Here is a 21,868-nt window from a genome sequence, read left to right as displayed (position 1 = left end):
TCCTGCTGGCTTACAGAGAACTCCTCCAGTCCCGGGTGTCTGTGCTTCAGAAGTGTGTTCCTCTCTGCTCTTCATCAGACCACATTGGACTCCCAGTACCACCCCCCCGAAAAGGAATCCAGATGACCTCTAAGAGTTATCACTGCGGAATCTAAGGCATTCGGAGTCCGCTGCACCTGTAGAATACGGGCAGATGTAGAAGTTTGAACAATGATATTTTAAGCAGATGCCTCATCTCACAAAGTTCTCTTAACTCAAGAACTTTGTAAATGATATGCTCATTCTGCATAACATTCTGGTTTAAAGCTGAAACTGCTACATATATATATATATATATATATATATATGTATATATATGTATATATACACACACACACATATATATACATACATATATATATACATACATATATACGTATGTATGTGTATATATGTATATATATGTGTGTGTGTGTGTGTATGTTTGTGTGTATATGTATATATAAAGTATATGTGCACCTCCTATACCTTTAAAGTGTGTGTGTGTGTGTGTGTGTGTGTGTGTGTGTGTGTAGAGAGAGGGTGCCAAAAGAAATGTATACACATTTTAAGAAAGGAAAAAACTGTATTAATTGTTATACTCAATATATACCGATAACAAAAGATGAATACAAGTCATGTTTGACTTCTGCAATTACAAGAGATGCTCAGAGTGGTTACCATCAGCATCCAGACACTTCTGATTACAGCGAACTGCTGCTTGAGCATAGATAACAACATCTCTTAAAATGTGTATACAGTGTTTTGGCACCCCTGGTATATATACTTTAAGAATATAGGAGATGCATAACAAATTATTTTTGTACACAAAATGAATATATTTTATGTGTCTTAAAATTTGTATTGAACATTAAATTAATTGAAGGGCTTTACTGGCTTAGGGTAACTCTCACTGAGTTGTCTGGGTATCAGTGCCTGTGTTTTAAAGTACAGAGAGCTTGTAGATAATCAATTCTTAACTAGCTTTAAGACAAACAGAAACCTAAAGCTGTGAGTAATTGTTTTAGGGGAGAGAAAGGAATTTGCCTCAGTTGAGGCTCTGTGTTATTTAGCAATATTAGGGAAATCTCTGCATGTGTACCCATTTCTGAGCTTTTAAAATCTTTGAAAAGCATATCAAAGTCTTCAGACTACCCCTACCCCCTTGAAACACTGACAAATTAAAGCTTGCTTTATTGAGGTTTTTTTGGTCAGATTAAAAAAAGAATATATTCAATATATGTCAATAAAGCTGTTACTTTTTAAAAAAGAAAATTTGGGGGAGAAAAATTGGATAACATTTTCCCAAGCATCATGATGGCTATTATATCCTAGACGTCATACCACATAGTTTACCCCCAATCCCAGCTCCTAGCTTTGGTCTTGGTGCATTTCTGATTCATATTGACACAGGAAACTGTTTCTTTAGCAAGTCCTGGGGTCAGATTTAGGAGCTAACATACACACTTTTCATGATTGGGGTAGGCAGAATAATGGCCCCCCAAAGATATTAGGTCCCAAGCCCTCGAACCTGTAAATATTACCTTTTGGGGGAAAATGGTAACCATATTTGTAGATGTGGTTATAAGGGTCTTGAAATACGGAGATGACTCTGGATTCCCAGGATGGGTCCTGAATGCAATTCCGTATATCATAAGAGGGCAGCAGAGGAGATCTGACACACACACACAGAAAAGGGGGTATGAAGATGGAGCAGAGAGTGATTTGAAGATGTGGCCACAAGCCAAGGAATGCTGACAGCCACCAAAAGCCGGAAGAGGCAAGGAAAGAATTTTCCCCTAGAGCCTCTGGAGGGAGCACAGCCCTGCAGGCACCTTGATTTCAGCCCAGTGATACTGATTTTGGATTTCTAGCCTCCAGAACTGTGAGAGAATACATTTCGGTTGTTTACCAACTTTGGGTACTTGTGACAGCAGCCCCAAGAAACTAATACATCCCTCGTCTGCAGCTACACACCAGGAGCTTCATGGTAACGTGGCACCAGGTGTTTAGATTTTCCTCTATTGAGGATTGAAATCTAATGTGCTCCCTTTGACTCTGAGTTGGCCGCAGTGACTTCCCTAACTGACAATGTAGCAGAAGTGATATTCTGGGCCTTCTGAAGCTAGGTCAGAAGAAGCCTTGTAGATTATGCCTGGGTCTCTTGGAACACTCCTTGGAACCCAGCTACCTTGCCGTGTGGGAGTCCACGCAGATCCTTGGAGAGAAAGAAACTGAAGCCCCCAGCCTTCAACCCCAGCCGAGCACCGAGCTGATAGCCAGCACCAAGTTACTAGCTTTGTGAGTGAGCCATCTTAGAATCTTCTAGGCCACCTCAGCTAGTGCTGTGTAGAGTACACAAGCTGTCCCTCTCTGACTCTGCCACAACCGAAGATAAATGAGCTGCCAAGTTTTGAGAGTGGTTTGTTGTGCAGCATATGATAGCCAGACCAAGCTTTCCAAAAAAGGATACCGGTGTCTGGCTTCCGTAGCCCCCCTGTTCCTCCAGTCTGATTTCACCTGCCTGGGCTAGGAGTCAGGCGTTGGTGTTTTTGAAAATGTCCCACATGATGTTCATGTGCATCGAGGTCTGAGAACCACTGAATCACAGAAAAATTTTGCGATTCTGAATAAATAATTTTGCAATGATACCGTTTTTTTTTTTTTAATTTTCAAAACTTTCCTACTTTAGCCATTGAATGTCAGTGTGACCTCCAGGCCGTCCTACCTCTGCGAAGACACTGAGTGACACAGTATTAATACATCACACTAGTGCTCACTGGACAGTCCTCATCTCCCACTTGGAAATTTTAGGGTCTAGGTTATTACGTGTTTTTAATGTCTTGTTTATATGATCTTTTCTGGTTTGTTTTATGGAATAGTGATATTTGTTTCCTGGGTCACTCACCCCAAATAATAAATGAAAGTAACCTTGCAAATCCCTTCTATTTTTTCTGACAATGGCAGAAGTGTTATCCCTAGTCAGATCAAATATATATGTATTTTTTTTATGCAAGACCCATTGCCTCTAAAAGAGCCAAGATGTCTGCAGGCTGTTACCCATTGGTCAGGATGGACTCCCGGGCATAAGGATTTGTCAGATGCATCCACTCGCCATGTCCCCAGCAGAGTCTGAACAAACTCAGCGGGGATTGGTGAGGCACCTGTGCAGAAGCCCAGAGGCAAGAATAGGAAAACCGTCAGCGATGAAGCCTCCTTGCTAGCCTCACTCTCTACCCTTCTGATGGGTGCCATCCTCCCCTTTTCTGCGCCTCCTGCCTCCACTCCCTGCCCCATGCCAGCCTCAGACTTCAGACAGACCTCGCTAGTTCCCCCGCTGCCCATTGCCCTCCTCACGTGCCTGTTTCCTTGGTACCCGCTGTCCCTGCTGCCTGTGTGCCACCTCCTGGCTCTGGCCCATGCGCTCTACACCTGCCCTGTTGGCTGACACATCTGTCCCACTGTCCCTGCTTGCTTCTAGCCTCTTGGATCCCTACACCCACAGGTGGCAAGGCCCTGACAGCATCTGCGAGGCTGCCCGCAGACCCTTGGATCCCAGTGGGAGGGCAATCTGTCCACAGAGATCCCAATGGTCTCGGCTCTTTGTCCTCAGAAGACCAACATGCAGCTGTTCTTTCCACTCTTGAAAGCTGACTTGCTTGCAGCCGTTTCACTTGCTCCACAGTGATGTGGTCCTCAGGGTCCTCTACCAGAGCCAGTTGACAGCAACCCCCCAAAAAATCTATGAGGATATTTACAGCAGAGCTAGCAGTCTCCTTAGAACTCAGTTTGGTGTCTGACTCGTCGGCAGCCTGTGCAGGAGAGCTGCTCCGTGATGCGTCTTGTCCCACCCCCCTAGACTGGAACCTCAGTGATCGGTAGTTTGGAACAGTAATTCACTGGGAAGTTTCGAGAGAAATCTGAGTGATGCTCTATGGCATATTGATGACACTGTTGGTTACACTGGATTGACGGGGAGGCTGGGAATCTGGAGTGTGATGAGTTCCTGAAATACATGCTTCGGCACATTGACATTTATCTCTTTAGTAGATGACATCTTAGAGTCTTTCTCTGTCTCCACCTTCCCTTGAGCAATTGGCCTAATTCTGCAAGCATAAACTATACTAAAGCCCAAATGGACTGGCCAGGGACAGCGGAAGGTTGCAGGAGTCTCACAGTGACATGGAAGACCTTCTGCATGTGGGAAGGTCGTGGCCAGTCCTGGCAGAGTCTCCCGCACCCTATCACACTTTGTTTCCCAAGGAACTTTGCAGCCAAGACAACCCATCTTAAGCTTTCCTTCTTTCCTGCCCCGATGACCTGGGCAGGACAGTAAGATTTAAGGGGTTTATGAGGACTTCTTCTTTATTTTTCTTTTCCTTAAGCCTGGAATCATCCAAGTAGGCTTTCAGCATCCCCTCCTCTGAAACCCACAGTGACCCTCCTAAGTCATAGATCCCTAGAAGACTAAGGAACTTAGGGAAAAGGGCCTCTTACTAACCTCTATCCCTTGTTTTCTGTTCCCTTTACTTCGACCAGAGAACCACCCCCAAATCTTTTGATGTTTAGAGCCAGTGTTAGGAAGGGAAGAAATCTGATGTCAGACCCTCTACACCCAGGTGATATGACCCAGATGGGGTCTTTCCAGTATCTCATCTCATACTGTACCTGATTCACTGACACCATATCCTCCTTTCCCCGTTCAATCAGCTTGTTTAAGGCTTCGGTTCCCTCTCTTTATTTCTTTCTCCATGGGGTTTGTTTTTTTTAATTGTACGTACTTGGCACCTACAAGGACAGAGCAGCATCACAGTCAAGGTGACCACTTACTGATTTCTTAACAGGTGCTAAGGAATTTGTGCACACTGTTCTATTTTTTTCTTTACAACAACCCTACGAAAGGAGGCGAGGTGGTTTTACTCCCGTCTTACAGAGGGTAATCAGAGGATACTAGATGTTAAGTAAGTCATCCCTAGCACACAGTAGTGAGAAAATCTGGGATTCAGACCCCAAATCCTACATCAAAAGGCCATACTCTTGCCCACAGGGCTGTGCTGCTCCCTAGAAGAATTGGGGTGAGCATGAAAAGGAGTGGGGTCACCCCATCCTTGTCCAAGGAGTGGGCGCCACAGAGCTGCCACCCCAGCTCCACACAATCCAGCTACCAGACCTTTATCTTCCCTCCATCAAGATATGATAGGATTCTCTATATGGCCAACTGGTCAACCCCATAAAATACCGTTTGCATAGCTAGACAGACCACTTATGGGGACACCCTGTGTTTCCCATCTCTCACACCCCCACAACCCACTGCAGGACTACTTGGTGTCCTCCCCCAGGCAATGGCCCAAAGACATGCTTGATGTATCTTAGCACTCAATCATGATAAAATTCCTTCACGGAAATGCTGGAAGTGGGATGGGAAGTATCGGCCTTGTTCTATAGTTGAGGAGAGAGCTCTACCGAGTCAGTGAATGGTTTGGCTGGGTCTTCAGGCCTGGATCATTCCAGAACCGATTCCGTGATACAGTCTCATGAAAAATGCAAAGTGTGGCTTACGATAAATTCCATGCAAATATAAGGTCCTGGGCGACTAGGCGGAGTTATGCAGGGGAGATTGTACATCACTGCCTTGCCAAGGTGAGGGTGTGTCATCTGGTCTACCCCACATGGATCAGTGGTGAGTGGGGGAGAACTCTGCACCCCCAGCTCCTCATCTCCTTGCCCTAACTATCCTTCCTACCATAACCCCTTGTCCTGACTTTCTGAAAAGATCAATTGTCATTTAACACGTGCCCACTGTGAACGTGATGCTACCTCCCAAGGAAACAATTTCAGGTGGAGAGTGGTGATTCCATATGGCATAAAAGTGGAAGTACGTGTTCAGCTGTTACTCCTTTGTTGGTGACACTTTGCCGCTGATGGCAGGTCCATACCCCACGCCCCAGCTGGCTCCTTCACTTGGTAAACTAGGAGATCACCAGGTAGCCTGGCACCTGCGGCTGCTGATGCTGAAGATGCCATTGGAAGTAGAAGGCATAGCCCCCGAGCCCTGATCCTGAGGCCCCTGCCTCCCCTCCCTTCACCTCCACCAATGTCTTTCTAAGTGAGAGAGAATCGGGTAAGAAAAATGGCGAGGCTTGCATGCCTGCCATCCTCGCCAACCATTGCAGCTAAGTGATATCAGTTCCCTGCTCCCAGAGGAATAGTAAGCTTCTTGCTCTTTGCATCCTGATAAATTCTGAAGCCCAAGAACACAGTTTGATACTCCTTGGAGCCCACTTGAAATATCAGGGGATGCAACTCGACCCTGTGCCAGACATTTGAGTAGCCTCCAAAACTGATTCTGGATCTCCTGTAGGAGGTGCTTATTTATTGTCGGAGGGTCCTGAGACCCAAGATGACTTGAAAGCTAGTGGATCCTGGAAAAAGACTGACCTCTCCTCCCTACCCCCCGGTGCCTCCTCAGAGCCATCCAAGGAAGATGAGAAAAAATTAACATTGACATTACACACGAACAGGTCTCTGGGGATCCTACAGATGAAAGAGTGTCAGGAAGGCGTCTCCCTCCCAGTGTGTGCTCAGCTTTTAGCACCATTTCTTCACTGTACCTCACTGCAGTCTCCATGCCAAGTTGTATTTCCTTAAAGGGCCTAAATCCCACCTGCTACAACCAAGCTCTATACTTGAACCCTTTTTGTTTTTTAATCTTGCTGCCCCTCTGCAAGGTAAATATGACCTTTCAGGTGCACAGAGTTTCATGGTGTGCTAGCTTTGTGCTTCTGACCAGTGTGGGTGAGAGTAAGAGGTCAGAACAAGCACACAGAAACCCTCACCCCCACACCCCACTGTGCATATAGCGACAGACGCTGGCTGGGAGCACGTGTTTTCTCCCTGTGAATGTCTGTCTTCCTTGATACCAGAAATATTAGCTCTTGCCTTAGTCAATGAAGTCGTCCCACAGTACGTCCCACAGTACAAGTTACCACCTAGACCAGGGAAAAGGAATTAACTGCCTTCTAAATCATGAAACTTAAAAGTAAGCAGGTGACTATTATTCTTCCATCAATCTTTTCCCTCCCTTAGGATGCCCTCTAATACCCACCTGTATGCACTGATATCAGCTCTTCAGCTTCTCTCTTTATTCACCTGTAAGCTTGATAGGATAAGATTTTTCACCCATGTAAATAGAAGAGTCACTTTAAGAGACCAACAAAATCGAAATCATTTTGGCCACAATAAAAGCCCCATGCTAAGACCCTGACCTTGACGAGACAACCTGTATGTCCAAAGAAAGACGTAGTTTTTTTGACACTAATATCTGTATGTTTCTGTCCCTGCAGCCTTAGGAAAATCCAAAGGTACAGTATCCTCGGGTAGCTACAGGCCATGTTCAGTCTCTGAAAACTAAGCGAGCTATGCCTTAGTGAGCTCTGCCAGAGGGTGAATGTGCCGCGTCTGGTTGCTTGGCCCACTTAATTGAAGCTGACTGTAATCTCATCATTAAAATGGAATCGGAACGGAGAGGCACCCTAGGCATGATCAGCCGGTTCCCTGCAGTGTAGACAAGCGGGTGTGGCCTGCAGAGGCGGTAGCTTGGCCAGGGTCCTGGGGCTAATGACTGGGCCCCGTGCTGTAAACTGCAAGTGACAAGAAGAAGGATGGATATTTAGACGTCTCCTGCTGGTTGGTGCCGTGTTCTAGTCCCATGCTGCCCGTGTCCCCGTCCCGCCCACCTGCCTCTCCCACCTGAGAGGAGTGAGTGCCCCCCAGAGAGGCTGCATTCTGCCCCGAAAGATCAGCTGGCTTTGGCAGAGGGTACACACACCGCTGCCTGCTGTGCCAGGGCCACTGGTGAGGCCTGCCTGGGGCAACCGGGATGCTCCAAGCGTCGCCTGTCTGTCCGTGGAGCCCTGCTGATGCCACGCTTCTCTGGGCCCAGGAAGGTGCTAAGGCTGCACTGCTGTTCTCCTAACACGGATGTGCTTGAATGTGTCCGCTTCATGGGGGAGGGAGCCTGTCGCCTGTCACGCGTGGGTAAGCACGTGTCTTTGTGTCCCTCACCAGCATGGGCGTGAGGGTGATGGACACGTCCTGGGTGGCTCGAAGAGGCTCCTCTGCCGGCCGGAAAGGGTCGTGTGCCCCGCCCTCCATGCAGCCCCCCGCCCCGCCCGCCGAGCTGACATCATCCCTTCCTGAGCAGCCCCTGGAAGAGCCCGCAGCACCCTCGCTTTCTCCATCAAGCATGGGCCTCCAGCCAGGGGCTGAACGGACCAGGTAAGCCTGGGGCGGGCTGCCTGCGGTGCAGGGGGTGGTGGGGTTTGCTGCACCCACTCCAGGCCTCTTGCATGCTGTCATTTCCCCCCATTTCTAAGCATTCGTGTTGGCTTTCTGCATCATGCTGACACCCAATAAATCATTCACAGCTCCCTGGATTATCAGATAAATGCCAGGCTCCCCAAGAATAGCATCCCTAAGGCGAACAGCAGAAGTATCAGGTGGCAGCGCGCTAATGTGGAGTGAGGCATCTCAGTTGCCAGCTCTCCACGTCCCCTTCCAAAGCCCTTAGCATTTCCCTATTTTGAAATTTAGAATGTCGGTATTTCTCTTTTCCTCCCCTCCACTTTTAGATGCGTAGGGGCCATTTGCCCTGCTAACAAGAGCGCAAACCAGGGAAGTAGTGGAGGTCATGTGGTCATGCTGACCTGGTGAGCTTCTTGCAGGTGCACAGTTGTGTTTCTGTGAAGGGAAGAAAAAAGGACAAGCTCATTCCATCACTAGTTCGGTGAACATTTATGGAGGAATGTGTCCATCCAAAGAGGAAAGATGCAATCTGTGCCCTTAAGACATACCATTCCAGTGAGCAAATGCTCACAAATCATGAAGGCACATGGACATACCCAGGGACGCAGGGGAAGGAGGCTGTACCTGGCCCTCCTTTGAAAGGGGGCGGTCGGAGGGGATTCTAGAAGTTGGAATCACCCAGGGAAGCTCCTTTGCTGGTGACAGCAATTAGGAAAACTATCTGCCCTCCAACAACTTAGGAGACCTAGGAAAGAGAGTCAAATCAGACACTGCTCTACATTCTGTTATTAGAGGATGCAGCAGTCCTCCAGGGCCACTGCTGGAAAACATTTGGGGTTTTGGGAAGATGAATCTTTTAACCCAATCTTTGTATGCATGCGCACATGAGTACATAGACGCACCAACCCCCTCCATGAAGGGATTGCAGGCTTTCTTTTTTTTTAATGAGCAATTCTCTTCCCTGCAAAATTGGAAAATGACAAAGGGAAAGGGGACAATCAGAGAGTTTAGGAGGGGGAGACTGACACTGGATGTGCTGGGGTTGTTGCTGTTGGCTCCAACTCAGAGACGATGCAAGGACGCCGGCACTGGCTGTGTACTCACTGGGCTTCAGGTCCACTTGAGAGATGCCGATGGGGGAGAGCGAGTTCAGTGGAGAAGCAGAGGCAATGGCTGAGGGCCAGAGACTGATGAGGAAGAGGTTTGGACGAATTGATGTGCTGGGAAGGTTCTCTTTACTCACACTGGCTCCATCCTGATTTCCCATCTTATAACCGCGACTTGGTGCCAACGACATTTGGCATATAAATGATGTTTCTGGAAAATACCCCTCCAAGATGGATTTCCCCTGGCTCTGAGATGTTCCCAGAATGTTGCAGATGTGTGGCCTCGCAGAGTCACACATGGGCAGGGAACATCGCCCACTGGTTCAGATGATATAAAAGGTCAGTCCCATTGCTGTACAAGTCAGATGTCATACTGGCCCCTTTTCCCAGAGTAACCAGTCCTGTAGATTTCCTTTGGGTGTCAATGTCCTTATTTGTCTCGTACCACTCTTACTCTCCCCACATGGATTCCTCCCAATCCAAATGGCTGTTCCATTGCTTTGTTTGTTTCTGTTTTCTGGACATTCACAGCCCAGACGATGTTTCTTCCAGTACCAGATTCCTGCTACTGCTCCCCCACCCCCAAGGATGGCAGGCCCTCCCCTCCCTGTGGCTTGCTCCAGCGTTCCCATTCCCCACCAGGTTCATCCCCTCGAGGCTGAGGGTCTCTCCAGCCAGGCTCAGCCTCTGTACCCTGCTCATCTGCTTGGCATTAACTCCAACCCCAAACTCTGCTTCCTGCCCCTTTGCACCCAAGCTCACTGAGTCATACATCCCCAAATCTAACCAGTCTTCAAGCGTGCTGTAACTGTGCTTCGTCCATCTCGGGCTCCTAATAGCTATGTTACGTACACCCCAGCTCTCCCCCCTGGGTCAGCTGCACCTATGCTGGAGAGAGAGGATCCAGGCAACGTATGTAAATACTTGTTTCTACAGTGGGCGGAGTGTGCAGGTGGGAAGGAAAAGAAGCACGAGCTTCTTGGGCCCTAGATTCCTTAGACAAATGTCTATCCAGAGGAAAGAAGGAGCCTATTGTCCCACAGGAAGCAATTATGTTGTTTGCTAGTTTCGTGTTTTCTTCTGTTTTACCTTCCCCTTAATGGAGGCGGAGATGGACAGGACAGAGTGATATTTGTCATTAACACCTGAGTGCCTGGTTACCTTGGTCCTGAAGAAGAATGAAAGAAGTTTTTGCCCAACAGGAGTGAGGGAAGGGTTTTCTGGGTTTTGTTGTTGTTTTTCCATTAACAGAATAGAGAAAGGAGCTGTTGCTCCTCTGAAGAAATGGCTTTTTTCCCTGGGGAATTGCATAGTGTGATGTAACACTCATCCTGAGAAGGATAGAACTTGCTAGTACCTTGAACGTGGCCTTCCCTTCATTCCTCCACGTAGACAAAATTAGTTGTACGCTGATCATGTTTGCTATTCCAGCCCAGGTCCCTCTCCGCCTCCCAGCCTTTCTCACTATACCCCAGTGGAATGAGCAGTATATTCCTAGCTCTTTCATGTTTAGTTTCTAGACAAATTTAGGGAAGAAATGGTCTGTAGCTACTTTTGTGGGGAAGAAATAATCATTGCAAAGGATTTAGGTTTCCGCTCCCTGGGCCCTACCGGAGGGCATCAGAATCCAAGCAGGTTCCAGCAAAGGTGACAGATAGCTCCCAACTCCAAGGTCACCTCCCTGTTTTGCTAGGGGCTACCTGGAAAACAAGTGAGAACTCTGTGGGGGAAATGTGGAGATGAACTGGTGATGTCCGCGATGGGTGGCGTGTTGGGGAGGGTGGTAGGGAGTGAGGAGCTGATCGTTTATTTGCCATCCCTGGTCTGTGGAGTGGAGTGGAGTAGGGTGTCTTTTAACATGTACCTCATCCTTAGGAGAATGCCTGAGATAGAGCCAGCAGTGGAGGATGAACCCTCTTTGGGACCTCGTGACCCAGGGTGTCCTGTTATCAATTCGAGGGACTCCAGAAGCCCTCACTGCCATTGACCCTAATCCTCCCTCCACACCTGGTGGACCAGGACTCAAACTGGCCCACATTCGGACATCGAAATCCTACCATTTGCTGAGACCTGCTACTGAATTTGAGGATGGGTCCCCAATTCCTCCCCTGCTTGGAGGTGTGAATGAGGTTCAAGCAAAGCAGCTGGGGAGCCATGGCCGTAAGGCTTGGCAGTGTGAGCCCAAGTCATCAGCCCTCGTTCAGCACACGGACCCTGAGAAGGTCTTGCTCTGGTCTCACTCTGGTCTGCTGTGGATACAGAAGGGACAGAGCACAGAGGTGTTTCCGTTTCCGAATGTCCAAGAATGCCAGTGTTGATCACAGGGTAGAGTGGGAGAGCTCAGGCGCCCTGCCTCCCACTGCTCATGGTCTCCTGGTGGAGAGAGGGCAGAGGCGTGGAGAAGGAACCGGCAGTGAGTGCCACGCCGAGGGGAAAGTGGGACCCAGGCCGTCTGAGCCCCCAGAAGGGACAGTCACCTCTGGGGGTGTCTTTGAAGATGTTCAGAAGGGCCTGCGACAGACCAGAGCTGCCCAGAGGCACACGTACTGAGATCCACAATGCTGATGCCAGCGTGGCCTGAGTTCAGGGGTTCACTCTTGTCCTTTGTGCTTACGTTTCAGCACTTCTAAAAGCAAGGAACTTTCTCCAGGATCTGGGCAGAAAGGAAGTCCAGCTTCCAGCCAGGGGGCTCCCAGTACAGGGACGCAACCAGGGGCACAAGCGGGCACCAGTCCCAGCCAGCTACCCGCAGACCAGAGTCCTCACACCCTCCGGAAAGGTATGTCACCGCCACGCTCCACATCGGTCTCAGGCCAGACATCGCGGCACGTGTGCTGCCTGGGAACTCATTTCCCTCACTTAGCATGGATACTTAGGAACGGTGGCTTAGTGGAACATTCCTGGTCTGGGCATTCGAGGTTTGGCAGCTAACCAACTCCAAGAGGGATCATTTCATCACTATTCCTCCATTTCCTCACTTGAACAGTGGGCTCGTTAGTGGCGTGCACAGGGTATTGCTTCCTGTGCCCTAAGACCTCTGTGCAGAATCACTGCTCAGGATGACGTGTGTCTCCCACAGAGCCCACCAGGCTCTGCCGCCATCATTTAAGACGTGTGGGGTCTTCTGCCTGTCAACCGGGGCCTCAGCTGCCTGCTCTGGGATTATTTGTCGAATGGGACACAGAAGAGGGAATCAGATTGTTTCTACAGGAGTCCTGCCCTCCCATATTTCCATTTTAGAAGGTCTGAGAATTTCGTCACGGACCCCGGAGCTGCCCACTGGAACTCACCGTAAAAGCCCCAGTTATTCTCTCTGAAGTGACCCCCAAACTTTAGAGACATGCTCCGCGGTGATGTTCCATACATGGGGAACTGCAGGGAATGTGTGCTTACCCAAACCTTTTCTGTTGGTTTTCAGTAGACATCACCACTTTGCAAAGTCTTTAACTTGTTTAAAATAGCCTATTGTTTCATTTGTTCACAATTCAGGCCTTTCTAGCTTGTAGGTATGGATTTAGCGCCAGGATTTGTGGAGCGGGGCTGGTTCACCTTATCCACACATACCTTCACAACAGGTAGATTTCCTGCCATCCTGGCTCCAGGCTGCGGTGGCAATCCCGTTATCCACGTTGCTCCCACCCAGTCTTTCCATCTTGTCCATTCCCCATTCATGCATTATGCATCCTACAAGTAGTTATTGGGCCCCTACTATGTGCAGAGCTCTAAGGATGTCACAGCAACAGGCATAGCCTCTCCAGAAAGGTAAACGTGGAACGATAATACAAGGGTGGTGCCGTTCAGGGCAGTATGGGGTACTCGGGACACCCTTCCAGACATAGGAATTGAGCCACAGTGGTGGGGGCGGGGGTGGTAGAATTTAGCATTTCAGGGTTTTTTTTCCAGCAATAACAGATTTTCCTTGCAGTCTAGATAGACTTCTGTGGCCATCCTTGTGTACAAAGACTTTAGCCTGCCCCCCACCCTCTGAGCGGGGTGACCCTCTGAGCAAGCCATTGTTTTGCCCCGTGGAGTCAGGGCTCCCAGTCCAGGCCAGTCAGCTAACTAGTGCCAGTGGCAGGTTGGCCCTCTCAGTTTTCACAGCACGTTGGGACTATGAGGTGGCCTAGAATGTACAGGTCCCTTTCCCAAGTGGCCTTCAGTAGCTCAGAACCATCTTTTGAAAGGTACAACTTCTTCTCCACCCTCCACCATTGCCCCGTTGGCACACTTACCTTTTTTCTTTTTGAAGCCCTCAGTCTTTTGAGAGCGTGCCTACAGTTGTACATTACGGCTTCATCCTGTCACTACCAAGAAGTGGTAAACGTCATCATAGACTACATGGTGATGTCACTGCATCCTCCCTCTTCCAGCTCATTTAGGACACGACAGGTTCAAGGGTGATCCCTGGAGTCTCCACTTGCTTCTCACCCACCGAAGTAATTCCCACATTAGCCAGTAGGGCTGAAAAGCGGTTTTATTATAAGTCATGATTATCTGGTGCTTTATACGCATGGTCCCATTTAATTATTGCAATCCTGTGGAGAAGAGGTCTAAATAAACGTCCCCTGGGCTTACAGTGGGTAAGACAGGGGAGGAATTTGAGCCCATGTTGGTGGGACCCAGAAGAACATGTCATTTCCTTGTCCACAGTGCACAATGAAGGACCAGGGAAGTGCATTTTAGAATAGATTTTATTCCATGGAGGGGTGAGGAGTGAGGGGTGGGAGAAGTGTCCCTAATGCCTCCTTGAGGGCTTAGAGGACAATTTCTTCTAGAATTAATGATACCCACAGCCGGCACTCACTTAACTGACAGATTAGTGATCGCTTTCTCAAGACCTTTGCCCATCAATGGGATCTTCTGAGTGTTTGAATTTGTCATCCTGCCCAGTTCATTTGTAATTAAAAGTATAATTTATTTGTCACCCTTTAGCATGATTAAGTAAAGAAAAAGGAAAATAAAAGCAATGCAGAGGAGGTCGGGGTTTAAAACAATGCAGTAGATCTGTCTATACTCGTATTTGTACCCAGAGGGTACGATTCTTGAAAGATAAACACCTCAGAAGCAAGCATGCTGTATCTGGGGAAGGACAGATATGATGGAGGCCCTGGGCTTCTGTGGCCAAAGAACGTGGTCATATGTCCTTATTATGGGAGCCAAGAGCCATTGGGCAGGTTCAGCCAAAAGTCAGAGTTTCCTATCTAAGGACAATCATCCTGAACAGGGTCCACTGTCATAGGTTGAACTCCAGTTGTCCTCTGTTGGACCCTCTGTCACTGACTCACTCTTCCGCAGCACACCACCCAGCCCTTTTACCACTCCGCAGTGGTGACAGGACACTGGGAAATCGGTCACTGCCCGTGGATGGGAAATTTGTGCTGCAGTTTGGCTGTGTGCGTGTGTGTGTGTGTGTGTGTGTGTGTGTGTGCAGGAATTCAGAGAAGACGAGGGGAAATTAGTGAACAGATGGGGAAATATGAAAACTTGCAGTTCTAGGTGATTTTTTGAAAATTGTATTGGCTGCTCTCGGGGTCGCAAGAGCTGGGGGTGGGGTGAGGAGGTGGCCAGGGTTAGGAGGTGGTGAAGGGTGTGCTAACAGGCGACATGGACAATGGGCTTCATTTAACAACCTTGTGTGTTGCTGTTGTGTTGTGTTTTCTCTTCCAGTTTCCAAGAAGGTGGCACCAATTCCACCCAAGGTCCCCTTTGTCCAGCCGGGCACTGTGACTGACCAGTCCGCCGGCCAGCCATCCCCACTCAGCCTGTCTCCTACCCCACCGAGCACCCCATCACCCTACGGACTGAGTTACCCTCAAGGGTACTCCCTGGCCTCAGGCCAGCTCTCCCCAGCTGCTGCAGCTCCCCCTCTGGCCTCTCCTTCCAGCTTCACAAGCACTTTAACCAAATCACGGCCCACCCCTAAGCCCAGACAGAGACCCACCCTGCCGCCTCCTCAGCCTCCCACAGCGAGCCTCTCAGCCTCTAGTCCACAGTCCACGGAGCATCCCATGCTAGATGGCATGTCCCCCGGGGAAAGCATGTCTACAGGTAACCAAGCCTCGGCTCCCGCAGATTTTCCCATGAACCTTAGCGAAATGTGCCGAGGGGAGGGGCTCCCGGTACCCGCCAGTTCATAGAGCCTTGCTTGCCACAGGATGGCTGAGCTGGCGCCACTGCGGCTTCCAGGATGATCTCCTTTGACAGCACCCTTAAGCCAGTGGAAAGCAGCTCAGGATGGATCCAAGTCACCCCGCAGGGGGCTTCTTAGGGGATTCTCCCAACCGAATGCCTGCGGGCCCAGGGCTCTGATGCTGGCGGTAATTTGGGAGTTGAATGCCCTGAATTCTTTGGAGTGGTGCTTCAGGAGAGGCTGGACGCTCGGTTGTGATTGCAGAATAGCACAGGTGGGGGGGTGGAGGCTTTCCTTGTGTAGAGCCCAAGGATCTAAACAGGTACAAACCTGTATCTTGAGAACAGACACTAAGACCCAAAGACATTTTTTTCCTATTACTTAAATAAGCCTAATTAGAAACATGGATTTCTAGCAATATATATTTAGAAAGGGGTCAGTTTCAGAAAAGATGTGTGTCCCCCTGTTCTTAAAGGAGCTAATTGGACAAGCCCACAACTGCTAAATTTAGTTTTGCTTTAAGTTTAAAATCAAAGATGGAGCTCTTTTCCCCCCAAGGGAAAAAAATGTATAAGCATGAAATCACAAACACACACCAGAAACTGTGTGTTAGCAAAAACTGTGTTCATCAGAAGAGGACATTTTTGAAACATCTCTCCACTCTGACCACTCTAATCTGGGAGATTAGATCTGACCATGGGGCATATTTGTGGTGCCCACTAAAGTAGGCATAGCATTTTCCTCGCGCAGGGAGGCAGGCCACAGGCTGGGTGGTGTCTTGGAACAGGGCCAGCTTGCCGTGTCACCAGGCGGGCAGAGCGGTGCACACATGCTTAGTGTTGTCCCAAGTGGGAGAAGGTGAAGCAGCTTTGGATGGAACACACACACACACATACACACACACGCACACAACACACACACCAAACACCACAGAGATACACAGATACACACCCACACACAGTACACAGAAACACTACCCAAATACACATACATCCATGCACACACAACACACAAGTACACTATATAAATACACACACCACGCAGACACAAAGAGCAATGGAGTCCTAGGAGCACTGGGATTTCTCCTAGGGATTGTGCTTTTATTCCTACGTCCTTCTCCAGGAGTCATGTTTTTTTCACTTGATTAGATAGCAGGGGTGAGCCTGTGGGGTTCAGTAGCTTGCTGCCTATGAAAAGGCCAGTCCAATTGGAGTGTTTGCCATGGGTCGAAAGATTTAAATATTGTGAGCAACAGCCGTCTGGTGATTTGGCTTCTTTATTTTGGGATGTGATTACTGTCGAAGGTACAGCTGCTGTCATTTACCCTGAGGCTCATAAAAAACTAAGGTAATTCCTCTTTGAAAGATGACAGTGAGCGCCACTTCCCACAGGTGGTTCTGGGTGATGTGTCCTGAATGAGTCCGGATGGAGGGGGCACAGGCCTGCTGCCCTTGGGGCTCATGGCCACACCCCAGGAGCTCGTGGTCACCCCCAGTCAGCTGGAGGGGCTGCTCCTCCCAACACCTCAGCTGCCAACGAGTGCAGCCGCCCCGAGGAAGGGACACGGCGCAGGGTGGATACTGGAAGCAACAGAATGAGCAGCAGTTATCACTGAGGAAGAACAGAGAGCTCATAGAACGAGGAGAACTCTGGGGGCAAAAAGTGGGCAACAGAAAGCACAGAGGGGCAGCCAGTGTCCCCACAATCACACGAGAAATGCAACAATCCTCTTTCCATTGCACCAGGTCGCAGAAACAATGCCCTCAGTCCCCGTACCTGTTCTGTTTTCACGTTCTTTGGCAGCACACTGTTGTTCTGTCCCGTGCGCACCGGCCTCTGACCAGCGTAGAAGCGTAATGACCTGGCGTGGCCCACCTGACTGTGATACTTGGCGTAGTTTTTGTTACGTTCTTGTTTCATCGTGTTTATTCCTCTCTCCGAATCCTATCATTGTGTTCTTGCAGCTGTGTGACATGAGTGCCGCAGTTTTGGATACGTGTGAGGGGCATGTTCAGGGTAAGCGGCCCCAGCCTCGCCTCCGGTCCACTCGCCGAGCCAGCCAGGCCTCGGCTCTCTGCCCCGCACTCTGCATGTCGCTCAGACCTGCATGGCAGCTTCCATCCTGGTGCCTTCCCCAGCCTCCGCAGGAGCTGCCGGGTCCGAGAGCTCATTAGGCTTTTTGGGATCACTGGCCGGTTTTTTTTGGTCTGTTTTTTTCTTGTCCTTAGCAGATGGGGGAGACAGCCAGGCAGAGGCCGAGCTCATCTGCTCCCCACCCTCTGTCATCTAATCTCAGCTCCCCTGTGCTCTCCCTGTGGTTTAGAATTGAAGGGATAACAGGACTGCTCATGTGACGAACCTTTGTTATCACTGGAGGGCCTGCAGAAGACGTCTGTGCCCAGTGTCCAGGGACAGCTCCTCACATACACGTTGGTTTAGGGAAGGGTCCCAATGATGTTGCCACCCCAGTGCCTGGATGTAGCCTCACCACGTGGCCAGGAGCCTGTCCGTGCGGCATGCGTGCACCCCAGCCGTTCCCACTTTCTGAAGGAAAGTCTAACTTGCCTTCCTCTGGGCTGAGACAGCTGACAAATCCTTAAGAATCCACAGCAGTAGAATTCTTCCTGAGCTCACTTTTTCGTAGGGTACATGGCCAGCCAGATCCTGTCTATCCAACTCAATGAAATAAACATTTTGGAAGCAGTTATACCAGTTTTTGCTGATATCCTCCAATAAAGAGCAGATGCTCACAAGTAAAACCAAGTCAAGAATATGAAAGAAGCCAGAGGAACGAGGTGTTTTTGCCTCAGTAAGGAGGGGCATCCAGAGTAAACCAGGGGAGGGGGCCCCCGGTGCCGCCATGAAAGCTGCTATGCCGGTGGTCCTCTGGGGACCAGTGACAGGCATGGCAGGAGGGCGTCCACAGACAGGTCTCCTGACAGACACTTCTGGACTTTTGTCTGAAACAAGAAACAAGCTCCCCCTGCCCCTCCCCCTGCGCCCCTGCAATGTCAGTGGGGCTTCTTTCCCTAAATCTTGCTCCCGGGTTTCCTGCCTTGCCTTCCTCCGCAGGGCTCTCTCTAAGGGAACAGCCAGGAGCACAGCTGAGCAGCTCATCTCAAGTTCCTATCGGGGATGGGGGTTCTTTACATGCTCTTTCTGTAACTGTCAAGTAAACCCATCATCACCCTTTGTTCCCCTTTGACTGCTGGGACACAGGGAAGGTTAAGAAACCTGTCCAAGCTTATACTCCCCCTAGTGACAGAGACAGGATTTGGAATCCAGGCCTGATGGCCTGTGCCTTACCGAACACAACGTGGCAGGACAGGTGGGGCAGGTGGGGCAGGAAGGCCCCAGGCCAGGAGCTGCCTCCCACTAGACACCAGGGATGGACCCCAGCAGTGAGGGCAGGACACAGGCAGGCCCCAAGGCCTGCACATGTCTTCTGGGCAGGAGGAAGAGCCAGTGGCACTGGCTGAGCTAGCCTCAGGCCCCCAGTCACTGCTCCATCAGGCAGCAGAACGAAGACAGGCTGGAATGACATTTTGAGGACTATTTGAGGGGGTGGGGTGAGACAGAAGGACCCTTTGTTGGAGAGTTTCCATGTTTGTATGTCTTTTAGGGCAGTGTCCAAATGTCTGTCTGTCCACTTGATATGGCATTCTTTGGGTTGAATGTTTGTTTTACCAAAAAATCAAAAACACAACAAACACCCCACCCTCAGGCCTGGTCTAGAGCTGCTCCCTTCCTAGATACACTTCCTCTGTCATGTGGAGTGCTGCTACAGGCCCAGATTGACAGCTAAGTGGAGGCAAAAACTAAGCAGGCCTAGGCATGGGTAACATGACTGAGAGTAAAGGATCTGGGGTCCATCGCACCCCAGTCAGCCTGCTGCAGCCCCAGGACGCCTCAGGCTCGGCCTTCCCAGAGTGGTGTAGTCCCAGGCCCCCACCACGGGGCCGTGCATATGCCGAGCCGCTGGCTCTAAGGATTTGTCTCTACTGGCTCGCAGATGCCCCGAATCCCGGACGCCGAGCCTTGTTACCTCACATACATTTCAGGTACATTCTTCCTGATCATCTCCCAGGAAGAATGACCTTTGAGGGCCCCCAAGGAGGCTGGACCTCTAGGTGAGCAGTTTCCCTAGAGCTGAGCGATGGAGCTGAGCAAATTTTGCTCCAATTACTGCCAGGGTCCTGAGGGAAACCCTCGGCCCTGCCCCATCAGCCATCTGAAGTGTACTGTTTACAGCCTGAGAGGGAGGGTGCCGTGAACCTCAGAATTCCCCCGTCTGATGCGAAAATGGGGTGTTCTCCAGTGCCTCATCCCGTCCCTGCAGACTTTAGGGAACTAAACGCATCCTTGAAATCCCCCCCAAAGCTGCCCCGAGACCGGCCCAGAAGGCGGTGAGTGTGCGGTAGCCTGGTCCTCTGTGAAGCACCCCGGCAGGGGCTGGATGCTGGTCCTACAGGCTTGCTTGGTAGAAGCAAAGTGGCCCAACCCTAACCGACCCTGCACTAAAACGCTTCCATCGGCCCCCAAATAGGCCAGCCCCCCAGCGGCCAGTCCACCGCTTCCCAATGCCAACTGTGACCAGTCACCTGCCATCGGCGGCTCCTTAGCTGAAGCCCCCTTTCAGCCACCTCTCTCTCTCTGGCCACTTTCAGATCTCGTCCACTTTGATGTTCCCTCCATCCACGTAGAGCTGGAGTCCACGCTCCGCCTGAGTCCCCTGGAACACGTGCGGCGACACTCGGTGACTGAGAAGAGGGACTCGGAGGAGGAGTCTGAGAGCACTGCCCTCTGACAACGTGTGTACATACATGGGCCCAGACCGACACACGCCAGGGGTGCCCCTGGGCTGCCAAGCGTCTCCGTTGGCTCCTTGCTGTCACTGCCAACGCGAGGCTGGAGGTTTGCGGATCACTGTCATCTCCGGCCTGTGTGGCAAACGGTGGTGGTGCAGGTTTTGTATGTTCCATTTGGGTGGTGACTTTGGCCTTTTGTTTGATCTTTGCCTTTTGACTTTGTGCCTATTTTGATCCACTTTCAGCCTCCATGGCCACCAGCAGCCCTCTCCGCCCAAGGGCTTGCCTGTGGGAAATGTCCTCGGCGGGGTGGGGGTGCGGAGGAGGGTCAGGTTGCCCGCTAGACCTGGGGCTGCCACCTGTCCTGACAGTGACCATCAAGTCCTGCAGGACCAGCTGAGTGGCTACAGAAGGGAAATGGGATGGCGGGGTCTGTCCGTACAGTGGGATTGGATCCTGGGCACTGGGGAGGGCCGGCGCTGTAAACACCTTTAGACCTGCCCTTTAATCCATGGGCTCAAAGTAAATGGCTTAAAAGGAAATTTGTTTCACTTCCCAAATTTTGTTTTCCCACACTGTGTGACTGAAAACTCCCATTACCACCTTGTCATTTTACACTTACGAATTAAACAATGATCCCGAGGGAGTCGGGAGGGCCCAAAAGCAGCTCCCTCTGCCCCCCGAAACATCAGAGATGACAGTACTCCGCCCCGCCCCCACCCCCAAGCCCTCAGTGGCACTCAGTCATGAGGTACATGGGGTCCAGGAGCCTCTTTGCTGGAGGTCACAGGTGAATACAATTCCTCTGTTACCCAGAGCATGTGGAGGAACGTGAGGCCGGCCCTCGGAGACACCAGGCGGGCGCCATCGGCCCTGTGGTGCGGCGCGTCCCGCTCACCAGCATCCGGACTTGTCCCTTCTCACGACCCCCATCCATGCTCGGGGAGGAGGGCCGGGAGGGCACTGAGGAGCCCTGGGGCCTGAGGGAGTGAGAAACAGATTCGGGTCATGCATGCAAAGTCAAATCTTATCCTTTTAAAATAGATATGATAGACCTATACATGATATAATATTTGTATATATGAAATCTCTCTATATTTGTTTAATTTGAGCCATTCAATCTAAACCAATGTACAGGTGTACAATGAGAAATTTAAATGCTTCGTTATTTTTCCCGACACAGTGTAAAATAATCCTTCTCAGACCATGGGATTTGCAAACTTTTGATGCTAACAGCTTTGCTCACTTCCTGGCAAGGGCGCTTCAGTACCCAATTTGTAATGGAGCCCGGGGGTTGAAAGTACCGTTAAATACATGTACAAATAGTTGTCAAAAGTAATCTTATTAAAATAGATTTATTATCCCTGAGCGTGGCCTATCGTCTTGTTTTAATAGAAACCTGTGGGGACATGGGACTCAATGTCAGGTGCTGCCTCAGGAGAAAGCCTGAGTTTTTAAAGCATTTCTATATTCTCCAGGGTAGGGAAAATATACAAATAAAT

At 50.1% G+C, this 21,868-nt stretch overlaps 1 protein-coding gene across 5 annotated transcripts in view; it reads left to right on the top strand.

Annotated features, from left to right (window-relative positions):
• ARHGAP44 (Rho GTPase activating protein 44) overlaps positions 1-21,734 on the top strand; it is a 169,000-nt gene extending 147,266 nt beyond the window's left edge. The window contains exons 17-22 of one of the 5 annotated variants that reach the window (XM_033089242.1): positions 7,362-7,379; positions 8,086-8,295; positions 12,050-12,207; positions 15,096-15,476; positions 17,523-17,574; positions 20,226-21,734. In XM_033089242.1, coding sequence (XP_032945133.1) covers positions 7,362-7,379; positions 8,086-8,295; positions 12,050-12,207; positions 15,096-15,476; positions 17,523-17,530 — 775 coding nt within the window. In that variant the 3' untranslated portion in view covers positions 17,531-17,574; positions 20,226-21,734. The remainder of the gene's footprint in view (positions 1-7,361; positions 7,380-8,085; positions 8,296-12,049; positions 12,208-15,095; positions 15,477-17,522; positions 17,575-20,225) is intronic. The other 4 variants (XM_033089243.1, XM_033089240.1, XM_033089241.1 and 1 more) reach the window with 4 other exon arrangements.
• The last annotated feature ends 134 nt before the right edge of the window (positions 21,735-21,868 follow it).

This window comes from Rhinolophus ferrumequinum, chromosome 21 (genome assembly GCF_004115265.2).
Source record: "Rhinolophus ferrumequinum isolate MPI-CBG mRhiFer1 chromosome 21, mRhiFer1_v1.p, whole genome shotgun sequence".
NCBI lineage: Eukaryota > Metazoa > Chordata > Mammalia > Chiroptera > Rhinolophidae > Rhinolophus > Rhinolophus ferrumequinum.
The sequence above is the reverse complement of the archived record's forward strand: the minus strand, read 5'-3'. Positions and strand labels throughout refer to the sequence as shown.